This window comes from Sebastes umbrosus, chromosome 6, assembly GCF_015220745.1.
Source record: "Sebastes umbrosus isolate fSebUmb1 chromosome 6, fSebUmb1.pri, whole genome shotgun sequence".
NCBI lineage: Eukaryota > Metazoa > Chordata > Actinopteri > Perciformes > Sebastidae > Sebastes > Sebastes umbrosus.
In genome coordinates, this window is record NC_051274.1 from 6,877,024 (window position 1) to 6,890,875 (window position 13,852).

Below are 13,852 nucleotides of genomic sequence, written 5' to 3' on the forward strand. Positions count from 1 at the left end.
CCCTAAAGCCTCCAGAGTGCTACGTAGTTAATGAGCCGTTACAACATCCTGAAGTGAAGGCATTAGTCTATACGTGGAGCTCGAGCCCTGGAAATGTAAACAAAATGTTAGATAAGGAAGTATAGTTTAGACTAATTAGCTTCAGCTCTCGCCATAAATAGCCGTCCACATCCTGTATAAGAGGAGGAGGGTGTGTTGTCTGTGCTCCTCCTCCTCCTCCTCCTCTTACTGTAGTTCCTCCAGCTAGATATCGTTATCTACACCAGTGTGAAAATGGCCTCAGACGAGCTGTCGTCGAAGCTCAGCCGTCGGCTCCAGATAGAGGAAGGAGCCGAGGAGCCCGTCGCCGTGGACCTCGTCCCAGACCACCAGGAGGACGGTGGCGGGTCGGCGGAAGAAGAGAAGTCCAGCACGGCCAACGCGGACTCCGAGCTGGGCGCTAAGCTGCTGCGGAGAGGAGAGCTGAACGTCGGGCAGGGAGAGCACCGGCAGCCCAGCATGAAGGTCTTCAACCCGTACACCGAGTTCAAGGAGTTCTCACGGCAGCAGATCAAGGACATGGAGAAGATGTTCAAGACGTGAGTGTGTGAGAGAGACTGATATATACCTCTGACAGGTTGGAGGTTAAAGCTTAAAACTCCAGCCCAATGGTGTTTGCTCTTTTCAATTTCTTATAACAGGGAAGTAACGTTAAGATTACTCATATAAGGAAGTTGAGTAGGCAGGTTGTTCTAGGTCACATGGTGATTTCAGGTTTTTACTAGCCCACTGTAGAGTAATAGTTCCACCTACACCGCAGAGTGACACTAAACAGAGAGAATCAGTGTTGTTATATTGGTCACACCATATAAAGGCTGTAAGGCTGGAGCTTTTGATATGATGGGCGTTACACTTCATTTGATAACAGATTGACAAGTGAACTGAAGAAAAATAAAGAAAGAAAGTAAATAATCAGTTTTGGGAGCTGTAGTTAATGTTCAATCTAATGTTGGCCCACCCCATGGGTTTCTGCAGCGTGGGTGATTGCAGGGTGGGGACATTGTGCAAGTCAGTGATAAGGGAAATCTGACAACAGGCTCTCATTGAGTATTGTATATTGTTCTCAATTCACTGAAAAAATGCAGTGACTTGACCTTTTCAAGTTTGCCAGATGACCTTTAACCCTCATTCTAGAGTTGGGACGTAACACATTTTAATTGTAATTTCACACAAATGGGCACTTATAGTAGTTTTGCCTTTCAGATCAGACATGGTGAAAGAATAAAGACATGTATACAGCTATTTGAAATGTAGAAATCTTAGTTAAACAAGGGGTCTGGTACTCTTTATGTTACCTGGTGTCATTTTAGGTATTACAAAGCTGGTCATCACCTGGCTCTGTAACTCTGGGTTTTGTAATCCAGCTATGAGCTTGTTCATATGACAGAGGGGAAGTTGCTTGATTAAAAGCAACATCATCAGAACCATGAATGAAGAACGCAATATGACAGGATATTAAATGGTCATTCCCGTGGGAAAATGTGGTTATAGCGACAGCAAAAAGACATTCAACTAGGTGAAATATGATCACATAAAGAATAGAATAAGAAGCTGTAGAAAGAAATATTAAAAGTAAGACTATAAATAAGTGCAGGAATTATTATATGCCTTTTTTTGTCTGATGATGAGCAAACTATTCTGAATATGTGATACATATAAAAATGCCAAAAGTAATGTTTCAGCTGCTAAAGGAGAGAGGAAAGTAGTTAATGCCTGATGAGGTCTATCTGACTGAAGAGTTGCGTTTGGGAGCTAATAAACTGTGTGTGGAGGGTATAGTTTTTAAGTTATAGATATAGTCTCATATCTTGTAACAAATCTTCCTGCAACAAAAAGTCTTCTGTTTCTTCTGCTGTTGCTTTTGACATTGGCCTTTTTTTAGTTGAAGAGCTTTAGTCTTATAAACAGGAAACTGTTGCTAAGATTGACTGAGGTTCTGCTTTTGCATCTGCATGACTTCTGGCTATTTCTGTGTCATGCTCAGCCCAGATTCTTCAGGTTCCTTTCACGTCCAGGCCTGTCCATGGATTTTAAATGCACTGCTTACACATACTCTCTTTGTGCAGCCATCTTCAAAAGGGCTCAGACGTGCAGTTTGGGCATTTATCCTGGAGTTAAAGTCATTCTAATGTGCAAAGACCCCGCGGGGAGTCGGGGACGCAGCTGAAAGAAGGCTGAAATAGTCACCCACGCCGTAACAATACTGCAGAGTGTGATGAAGTGTAATCTTTTCATCCATTATATTCTGTACGGGTTTTATAGTATCGCTGCCCCATCGGGACGTATCCATCTGACTTTTGAGTATTCCCTTACATTAATAAGACTGTTAATTACATCTGTTAATACGCATTCACACACATCTGCAATTTTTTCTTTTGCCAGCTGTCCTTCCTGCATTTGGCAGCTTCAACCATGTTATTATTAATCTGGATTATGTGTTTGACTGCTCTGTATTTGTCTAATATTATAGTTTGGATGAATTTTCTTTCAGCTCTGTAGCCGAGCGGTAGCCGAGCTGTAACAAACCAGTTTTCTACTTGATTCTGTCAAGGTTTGATGCTGGCAAAGACAACTACATCGACCTGATGGAGCTGAAGCTGATGATGGAGAAGCTCGAAGCTCCGCAGACGCACCTCGCCTTGAAGAACATGATCAAGGAGGTGGACGAGGACCTGGATAACAAGCTTAGCTTCAGAGAGGTGAAACAAGAAAAAACAGATTAGAAATGTCTGTCATTTTTTCCTTCTGTCTACATCAAGTGTGACTCTATTCTCCTGTCCTTCTCAGTTCCTGCTCATCTTCAGGAAGGCAGCAGCAGGAGAGCTGGCGGAGGGCAGCGGCCTCAGTGTCCTCGCTAACCTTTCTGAAATCGATGTCTCCACAGAGGGGGTCAAAGGAGCCAAGAGCTTCTTTGAAGCAAAAGTAAGTACAAGTGACACGGGCCCAATCCCTATGTCCCCCCCCTAAGGCCTTAAAGCTCTGAACCCTCAGGGACTTGACTGATGTCACCTAGTAAATGGTTCTGTGAAAGGCTGCAAGGGCTTGAAATGGTATAAATATGAAATCGGACAGCACTTTGCTGCGACATTACCATGATGATGGCAATCGTGGGTTTTTATTTTTCACCTTTTTTACTATCTATTTGAATCCATGTGCCGTCCTCCTTGTTTATTTTCTTTTTTCTTTTTATGCCTCCGGGTTTGGGCTTCCCCTGGTAACCGTGGTAACCCTGTGTTTAACGTCACAACACTCTGACTTGACGGTTTGACAGTGGGACAGCCCTAAACCCTCACGGACTTGGCGGGAACACGCCTTAAAGTAGGACATTGGGAATTGGGCCTTCTTTTTTTTCTTTGTCATTGTGTTTTTATTGAATTTTTCATACATACAGGGTACAGATACAAACAGGGATGACACAAACATAATGAGTGGAGAAAAAAAAAAAAAAAAGTGACAACAACGAAATAGCAAAAGAAAAAAAACAAAACAGAAAAACCACCAGTTCACATAGTTCAAGTAGTTTGTATGTACAAAATAAAATTTTAGAAAGATGTAACCGGCGTAGTTAGACGTTCCACATAACAAATAAAAGGCCTCCAATGTATATTGTTTGGCCAAATAGGAAACTGTAATGATAAGAGTAATGCCATTTGCATCCCTTTGAGAATAACGATAAAAAGTGCCGTGAACAGATAAGGACATGCTGTTAGAAAACGGCCTGCAACACACACACAAACACAGGTCTTTGGCTCCACCTATTGGATGCCGTTACACATGGACCACACTTTATGAAAACAGAGCTTGCAAATACTCAATCAACAAAGTAATGTTTCGTCTATTTAAGTGTTAACTCCAGACGAATTGTCAATAAGAAGAATAAACTGGCACAGTTTATTAGATATCACACGCATATTAGGGCATTAGAGAGATTAAAATAGGTTATTGCCATGGCTTAAATAGCCATTACCTGTTAATAATCATGGTTGTGGCAGAATGTTCTCCTGTACATAGGACATGGCCAGCTCAGGATCCACTAAATATTCTTCCTCTCCCTCAAATGTGATCCGGAGCGTATGAGGAAAGCGGAGGCTGAATTTGACGCCGGGGATGTCGTTTCAGAAACCGCTTCACACCGGTGAAGGTTGTTGGGAGATGTATGGGCTTAATTTCATCTACAATCTCTTTGAAAATGAGACAAGATGTGGCAACAACTGACGTCAACACTCTTTTCTGTCCATTCCCATAGAGATTTACTGTATGTTGAAAACCTGTGGACCTACACGCAAAAAAAACTCTCAACATATGACCTGCCTAATTAAGACCTGGAGTGACTCTGAACCCTAGACTGTTGTTGCCTGGTCTTCACTCTTTCCAGGCTTTTGGCGAAGGGTTAATATGTATCCATCCATTAGCTATATAGCCGATTATCCTTGAGGGTCGCGGGCAGGGCTGGAGCCAATCACAGCTTACAACCATTCACACACATATTCACACCTATGGGCAATTTAGACTCAGGGTTAATATGTTGTTGTGTTGTTAATATCTTATGTTTCACTCCTCAGTCTAGTGACAGAATGTGATTCCTGGTGTATTTATGAGTGAAGGAAAAAAGTAAAATCGATTAAAATGCAATTTCACTTTAGTAAAGCTAGTGAAATTGGAATCAAATGAATGACTTGATATTAGGGCTGTCAATTGATTAAAATATTTAATCGCGATTAACTGCATGATTGTCCATTTTTTTTATCTGTCAAAATGCACTTTAAAGGTCCCATATTATGAAAAAGTGAGATTTTCATGTTTTTTTATTATAAAGCAGGCTTAAGTCCTATATAAATACTGTGAAAGTATCGAAACACTCAATCCACATGGAAATACACACAGCCCGTATTTAGAAACTCTGCATTTGAAACAAACTGTCAGCATTTCTGTCCATTTGTGATGTCACGAATATACAATATTTAGACCCTTAACACAATTTTAAACGTAAACATTCTAAACGTGTCCCAATTTATTCCAGGTTGCAGTGTATGTGAATGTCATCAGCTGACAGGACGTAAACATGGACCCAAGCTGTTGCCTAGCAACGCAATTCTGTTGCAATTCCGTTGCAATTCCGTCAAAATGCGGTAGAACGGAGCATTTAAGACAGAGGGTAAATCAGGCATATTTAGGCTGACAGTATGAGGAAAATCAAGTTTTTTTTGAACATTACAGCATGTAAACATGTTCTAGTAGAAACACAAAATACAAGTATGAACCTGAAAATGAGCACGATATGGGACCTTTAACACATTTACTTCCTAAACAGTTTTAAAAAATCTTGATTTAAAGTAGGAAAAAGCTTCTACACTGTGTGCCTACTTCAGTTTTTGATACTGGGTGCAGCACACAATGTTGTAGCCACAGGTGTTCAGGAGCTCCACTCCCATCACCTGACAGCTGTGTGTTTTTTTTGCTGTCGGACAGGTTCAGGCCATCAACGATACCAACCGTTTCGAGGCAGAAATCCGCCAAGAGCAGGAGGTCAAGAAGAAGCAGGGCGAGGAGCAGAAACAGAGACGCAGTGCTTTCAAAGATCTGCAGTCAGCCTTCAAGTGACCGCCTCTCTCTCTCGCTCTCTCTCTCTCTCTCTCTCTCTCTCTCTCTCTCTCTCTCTCTCTCTCTCTCTCTCTCCTCTCAGGACCCGTCACTCTCTGTGCTACACTAAATGCTGTCAGTATAGTCAATGTGTGTGTTTCAATGTTCCATGTATGTGAGACGGTGGTAGTCAAACGCAGGCTCAAAGTCTGACACGTGCTGGTCATTAGTCTATGATAAAACTGCACTGGGTACGTTATGAAAATCAGCACTTCGTATGCGGATAACAGATAAAGAATCACCGATTCATCCGTCTAGAATTTATTCATTTAGGTGTGCAGCTCAGGATCACTCTCAAACATCGTATATGATAGCGTGCGGGTAGTTTTCAGTCTGAACACCCATTACCTGTTGTGTTTGGAACATTAATCTGTAAACTGTAACTAAAACGACCCAGTGGTCCAGCTCTTAGTATTTAAGTAGACTAGTGATGAATGCACTTGTCCCGCTGTCTTGGCTACTGTGTACGTCAGCTTTATTTGAGCTACTGTGTGTGTGTGACTTTACTCATTCCAGAACAGAATCCACAGTGACACCTTGCAGACATTGCGAGCCGTCAGTCACGCAAAAATTTTCAAAAAGTGTCCAATGTTGAACAAATGAATAGCTGAGCTCTACACTTTTACTGTAAGCTCTGTATTTTTGTACAATAGGGTTTGGGGTGGGTAGTGAGTAGATTTTGCTAATTGATTCGGGATGCTTGTGGTCATTTTTCTGCACCGTGTTTTGCGCGGGCCCTCTGCTCTGAAGCAGCTTTAAAATATTCTTTTTTATTTTTTATTTTAACATTTCTTTTCCAGCTTTAGTCATTATTACTGTCCTATCAGCTCACAGCCTCAACATTTACCACAATTAATCCGTCTTTTTGGTGTTGGAATTGGCAATTACTGAACATGACTGTTTGTTGACTCAGGAGTGGCATCGTATTGTAATTAATTGATCATATTGTTGTATATTTTACTAAATTCTAATTCCGAGCACCTGAATTAATACAGATTTTTACTGATGTGATATGTATACTGTAAGTCAGTGAAGCACTTTGCCATACCCTGTCATACTGTAAGTCATCTTATGTATCAGAAAAATATTCTTTTGAATGATATCACAGTGTATTCAACTGTATGCTAGATATATATCTAATATAAAAACCTGTCAAACACACCAGCCAAATATCACATTTGTATATGATCTTTAGGATTATCACTTTAAATAGTCTCAATCTGAGATCTTTGGCCCTGTCCAGACCTGGTATTAACATGCGTCCTCAGTGATCGGATCACAAGTGGACAGTTTTAAGTACGTCTGTTCACACCTGGCATTAGAATGCGTCTCCACATGCGTCTCGAGTGGCCACTTGTGATCCGATATCACTTCCCCGCTCTGTATGCAAATAAACACGCAGTAAACACGCGGCTGATACAGCAGACGCTGTGACGTAATACTACAGGAATGTCAGTAGTAATATCGTGAATTTGGGAATATTTTCGGGTGTCCGCTTCGCACAAAGCAGCAGAACAAAAACACCGACACATCTCTGACAATATGATAATAATGCACTTCCTGTTCCCAGTCTGATAGTCTGAAAACATATAGCCTATAGATAAGGCATATTTATAAAAAAAAAATAAAAAAAATACAGATGTATCAACAGGATACAGTAGAGCACAGAGGCCGCTTTGCTGCGAGGCAGCCGAGTGCTTGCCTGTCTGTTCACCTGAGGAGCGCGGCGACCCCGCGGATCCCAGCGGGACATCAGTTGAGTAGGCGGTCCTTAATGTGGCCCAGGACACATTCGCGTACACACTGTTAAAAGAATGTGGCCATATGTGGCCCAGACCACCTCTGAATGTGGTCTGAAAGATCCGATCTCAATGCGTCTGGAGTGCGTTCACACCTGTACTTAGAGCTGTCCACTTGTGATCGGATCACTGAGGACGCATGTTAATACCAGGTCTGAACAGGGACTTTAATTTGTGCATAATTTAAAAATCTTTTTTTGGACAGATTTGTTATCCCTAAATGTTTTCTCTGGTGCCATTTTGTGAGAGAAACTTTTGGTTTGTACTGTGTAAAACAATATGCAAGCTCTGGATGTTGACGCGTGTCAGCTCTTCACAGCACATTGTGACTGAAATTCTCGCTCTTAATGAATAATTGAACAGACATTCCATCACAATATGAAAAATCCTTTTTTACACTGTTTTTTTAGGGTGAGGCCGGGGTTTCTTTGAAATTTCCTTACAGTTCATTGTTGATTGTTGAACGCACTGTCGGGTTTTGCAACTTCAGCAGTGAGCTGTGAGGAAATTTTGGGATTTCAGGGTTTGGTTAGGGGTCAGGATTCAAACATTTCTTGTGTAAAGTGGAGGATGGTCAGTGAGTAGTTGTGATGTGGGGTTTTGTCAGATTTATTATAAGTTTTTTAACAGACTTTCACAGAGATCTGTCCCCACACAATCAAAAACTTTGTGTTTCCTGCTGAAACAAGACACTGGTAGTTGTAATATCTGGATTTTTGTGGGGGTTTTTTGGTACTGATTTCTCCAAATATTCAAAGAAAGACCATTACTTTCCTTTTGGAAGAATAAAAAAAAAAAACATGAGCCCCAATTATATACAGAAATATTTCATTTTTGTGTCTCCTTGGTTGATTCTCTATTGATTATGTCCAAGATTATGCCAGCACTGTATTATGTAGTGGAGGGCTAATGGGAAACAAAAGTTGAATTTATTTTAAACTTCACTCCATTAAACATTACCTAATTACCGATGCACACATAGTGGATTCCGTGATTTGTTTTCCCTCCACTGAATTCTTCTCCCACGTCATTCCTTAATGTCCTTATTGTTACCGGAATACCGCCAAATGTTTAAACTACTGTCATTACGCCCAATCCAGTGGAGCTTCACTCTAAAGCAACATACTGTAAATGTGAATGGAAATGATGTTGACATTGTTATTTAGACAGACTTTTCTTTGCCATTCTGTCGCTAGGGGAAGAGATTTGGTCCGAGTTACTTCCTGTCAGCTACTGCCATAACAAACATTGAAACAGGAAATAGAAAGGGGCCCATTTAAAATGTTTATGTTGTCAAGCTTGAAAAGGTCTATTCATCTTACATTGCCCTGCCATTTCACCATCAATATGGGTTATTGAGTACAAATTGATGGGCAAAAGTGATCATTTATCCATTTAAAACAAGGCAAAAGTGAGCATGGCTCACATACCCCCGCTCACTGCTTGACCCCTACTAAAGTAGGGCCAAAGGTTTTGCCCTTTTGGAATTAATGGCATTAATGGGCATTAACTAATGGGCACCCTGGACTTCTAACCCCCAAAAGGTACAACTAGACCACACTGTCAACCATCATACCAAATCTGAAGTTCCTAAGGGAAATAGTTTTCGAGTTCTGCTCCAGAAATGAAAGTGTGACACGCAAACGGACGCACATAAAGACGGATGGACACACAGAGCGCTATATAACCCCGACTACGTTGTCGCTGGGGTGTCATAAAATTAACAACACAAAAAAGTGTGCAAAAAATGAAGGGATCTTAATACTTTCTGAAGCCACTCTTAAGTACTGTATATTTATTTCTTGTGCAGTACACTTCTTTGTGCTAATTGGAGATGTTTAAATTGGTATTGTTAATTTAATTATATGGTTAAATAACACTACATGGTATTGCAGAAATGAGAATCCCAGCAGTGTGTGTGCACGGTATATTTTGCATAGTCAACCAACAATGTCGCGAAACATGTAAAAGCACTGTCCTCAGTATTGCCGCGCTTAGTCCTATTTGTCAAACTGTGTTCTCCCTGTTGACTGTGAACACGAGGGGCCGGACAGTAAGTTCCACATCCAGGGCTCTCAAGTAACACTGCTCTCAATAGTATCACTGTCTGTCCGCTCCACACGATGGCTAATGTTCTCAGACAGCAGCCTCTCATGAAGGACCAGTACAGCACAGGTAGGCCCAGAGCCCATATGCATTTTCCTTTTATATTCTACTGCGTTGTTTGATGTACAGTATATAGAGCTACACACAGCTAGTACTTTATCCAAATTGTCACATTCCTCCTCTGTGGCATGACCTCTTTACATTTCAACAAGCTCTTAAGACATGATCACAGAATGACCGAAATGTGATGTGTTATGAGAAATGCATAGTGTTTTATAATTCATCTATCTTGTAACATTAAATTTAGTGTTCTATGTGCTATGCATTACATTATATCTATACACTCCAGAATATTTCTCAATGACAGCAATATAATATACAAGATATTTTGATTGTAATTCTCTCTTTCAAGTGAAAAAAAGGAAGCAACTTCAGTGCTGGTTGCAAATTGGTGCCATTACTACTGTGTGTGCATTTGTGTTTTTCTTCTTAATAGTTTAACACTTGTTATGCAACAAGCCTTTCATCAGTTTCTACATTTTCTAGTTCTGTAATCCTCCATCATTTCTCCTCTTCTAGTGAAGTGAGCTAGTTATTTTGGCGTTGAATCTCTGTCCCTGTACCGTTGTTTATCTGCTCTGTGATCAGTCATTTACATATAAGCCTACACCTGCTCACTGACAGGATAAATTACACACTCTACTTAAGCTATCTTTTTCCACACTGCTGTGTCTGCATTGCTTTCTGATTTCAAACTCCCTTCTCATGGTGCAGACTCTTGTCATCATCCTCTACTCCCACTTCACACCCCCCCCCACCCCCCTCTCACCCCCCCCCCCCAGCACCTATGCAGTAGGAGCTATAGGGCTCAACGCCAGGTCCTTGGGGTGCTGCCCTCCACTGAGCCTTTTCATGCACTGAGAACCACCTCTGCTGCCAGCGCCACACCATCCCATCCCCGGGCCAAGTTTCTTACCCCCAACTGAATACACCTCAACCACAGGCCACCATGTCTATCAGTGGTTCATTTCCTGACAACAATAATGACACACATATGGAGATCCAGCTGATGGCCTCCAGAAGCAGGATGATTAACAATACTCATGCACAGAGCCACAATCATAGAAGAGGTCAGTGCCTGGTACGCAATCCACTTTTAGAGCACAGCCTCTTTCAGCCTTCAAGCACATGGTTCATATATGCTATCCCCCAGAAAATTACTAAACTTAAAGTGGCAGTAGGCAGTATATTTTTGGCATCATTGGGCAAAAATTCCATAATAACCTTTCAGCATATTGTAATTCAAGTGTTCTGAGAGAAAACTAGACTTCTGCACCTCCTCATGGCTCTGTTTTCAGGCTTTAAAAAATCTAGCCCGTGACGGGAGAGTTTGACCAATCACAGGTCATTTCAGAGAGAGAGCGTTCCTATTGGCTGTGACCGGAACTTGGTGTTCCTTCAACAGATTTCACAATGGCTCCTGCGTTTCACATTTTGCCATGTTGTGAATTGAATTAATAGGATATATAGTTGTCAAAGTCAACGCGATAATAACGCAGTTGACGCAAATTCGTTTTAAAACCACTAATTTCTTTAACGCAGTAACGCAACTTGCAGTTTTTAGGTTGTAACGGGCTCAGTTTTAAAGCTAGAGTGACAGCATATGACATTAGAAAAACTAAGGAATCCATTGGTACCAACCATGTCATACTAGCTTGTCGGGAAAGAGGTTAAATAACGCTCCAAACTTATCCTAAATTTTGATGAGGAAAAACTGGTATGGCCATTTTCAAAGGGGTCCCTTGACCTCTGACCTCAAGATATGTGAATGTAAATGGGTTCTATGGGTACCCACGAGTCTCCCTTTTACAGACATGCCCACTTTATGATAATCACATGCAGTTTGGGGCAAGTCATAGTCAAGTCAGCACACTGACACACTGACAGCTATTGTTGCCTGTTGGGCTGCAGTTTGCCATGTTATGATTTGAGCATATTTTTTATGCCAAATGCAGTACCTGTGAGGGTTTCTGGACAATATTTGTCATTGTTTTGTGTTGTTAATTGTTTTTCAATGATAAATATATACATACATTTGCATAAAGCAAGCATGTTTGCCCGCTGCCATATTGATAACAGTATTAAATACTTGACAAATCCCCTTTTATGGTACATTTTGAACAGGTAAAAATATGCGATTCATTTACGATTAATTAAAAAAATGATGTACAATCAGGCGATTAGTCGCGATTAAATACTTTAATCGATTGACAGCCCTAATATAAATATGAGTTGTCACGAAAACTGTTATGCTCATCTGGCAGAGATCATAAAATACAGCGGTATAACGATGGGCAGCTGATGCAGCTGTGCCACGAGTCATATTTAATTGACGTCACTTAAAAATGTCTCATTTGTTAAATGCCTGTTGCCTCAACTCCTCCCTCCTCTCATCTCTTCCTCGCCTCCTCTTCTCGCATCTCCCGTGGGCAGGACTAAGACACGAGGAGAGTAGGTGAGGACGAATCGAGGATGTACAAAACTGTGAAATGATAACGCTTCTGTGCATGCTTAGGAAAGTCTTTGATGGAGAGCTGGACGAGCAGACCTCGGTCATCACTGACTACATCAAATTCTGTATGGATACTTTGATACCAGTAAGGACTATGAGAACATACCCAAACTCAAAACCCTGGATCACCCGACAAATCAAACATTTTTCAACAAGAGAAATATGCTTTTAGGCAGAAGGACAAAAAAAAATCAATCCCGACATTAAAAATTTAATTATTTAGGCCAAAATGTCAGGACTGTCAGTGGACCAAGCAGACCACTTGTGCATCAGACCCAATCACTTTTGCCAATAATCTCAACAATTTCTACACCCAATTTGAAACCTTGATTTCTCAGCCTCTTGGACCCTTTGCCCTTCCATGAGTTGGAATATGAGTCCCTCCTAACCAGGTAGGATGTCTACCGCCAACTTATTGGGTGCATTGGGTGATCTCACCATCAAAAAAGGCACGAGGTGGTGGAGTCTTTCAGATACGTTGGCATTACACTGGACAACCCTTAATCAGCATACCATGGACATTTATGTCAACAGAGACTTGCAGCCATCCGTAAACTAAATCATCTGTCTGTCCAACCCCACCTTCTTCTTCTTCTTCTTCTTCTTCTTCTTCTTCTTCTCCTGAACCGTAGTATTATCAAGCCAGTTCTTCTATTTGGTGCCATTTGTTTTTTTCCCCCATATGCTTACAGTCACCAATAAGAAAAAAAACTTTAAAGATAACTCATTTAGAGAGCAAACGCTTTGGTATGCAAACCCCCAACAAATCTGATTGTGTCACCTCATCCCTGATCTGCAAACCACTTACAATCACACATGACCCAGATCATCCACTCTACCTGCACTTTAAGCCCTCCCTTCTGGACATAGGTACAGACTACTCATGTGCAGAAAGTCTCGTTTTAGCAAGAGTTACAAGCTCTGAATAACTACTCTTCTGTTCATGTTTTTTTTTGTTTTTCTTTTATATGATTTCTATGCCAGATAACGGAGTCAAAGCTAAAGGCTCTACAGGTCAGTCAAACCCCATTAAGGCTTCCAGGACTCACAACGAGCTTCACAAGGAACTGCTACTGGCCCACAAGAGGTAGGTACCATACAGGAGCAACAAAACGGTCAAATCCTTTGCTGAAATATGAATGGGTGAACTCTGATGTGATTTCACGACAAACAAGAATTATTCCTTTGTAATATGAGGACGTGATCATTAAACTATCTTAACTCAGCTTTGTGTAAGAATGTATGTGCTTTTGTGTCCATCATCGAAATGCATCTCATGCCTCTCTCCTCAGTCAGGTGTCATTATTAATACATGAGAGTCTCTTTCTCTCTCTCACAAACATGCAACCATACACCTTCTCTCCATGCTGCTGCAGTCCTTTAGGCCCTCTGGGAGCATGAATCAGTGTAAAGTGATACGCCGATAGGAGAACTGACCTGGCTCCACTGCTTGCACACACTGTACCAGTGAAAGCAAAATACTCCGAACACAAAGGTGTTGCTGCCCGGTAATCTGACCTCACACTTTTATCTATTTTAACATCTCAAGTTTATTGTGATCCTAATATCACTTTAAATGAATCTACCATTAGTATTTTGGATCCAGGTTTACGATATTTTAATTTGTCATGTATAATGTAACCAGGCTGGAGACAATATAAAACCCACTGATTTGTAATTTTACCCAAATTTGTGT

General features: G+C 41.1%; 1 protein-coding gene across 1 annotated transcript; it reads left to right on the forward strand.

The window, feature by feature from the left end:
- Positions 1–26: 26 nt before the first annotated feature.
- efhd2 (EF-hand domain family, member D2) lies at positions 27–6,843 on the forward strand. The gene is made up of 4 exons (XM_037772871.1): positions 27–578; positions 2,591–2,738; positions 2,827–2,961; positions 5,509–6,843. Exons 1-4 carry the CDS (start codon positions 274–276, stop codon positions 5,638–5,640), a joined length of 720 nt encoding a protein of 239 aa, XP_037628799.1. The 5' UTR covers positions 27–273; the 3' UTR covers positions 5,641–6,843.
- The last annotated feature ends 7,009 nt before the right edge of the window (positions 6,844–13,852 follow it).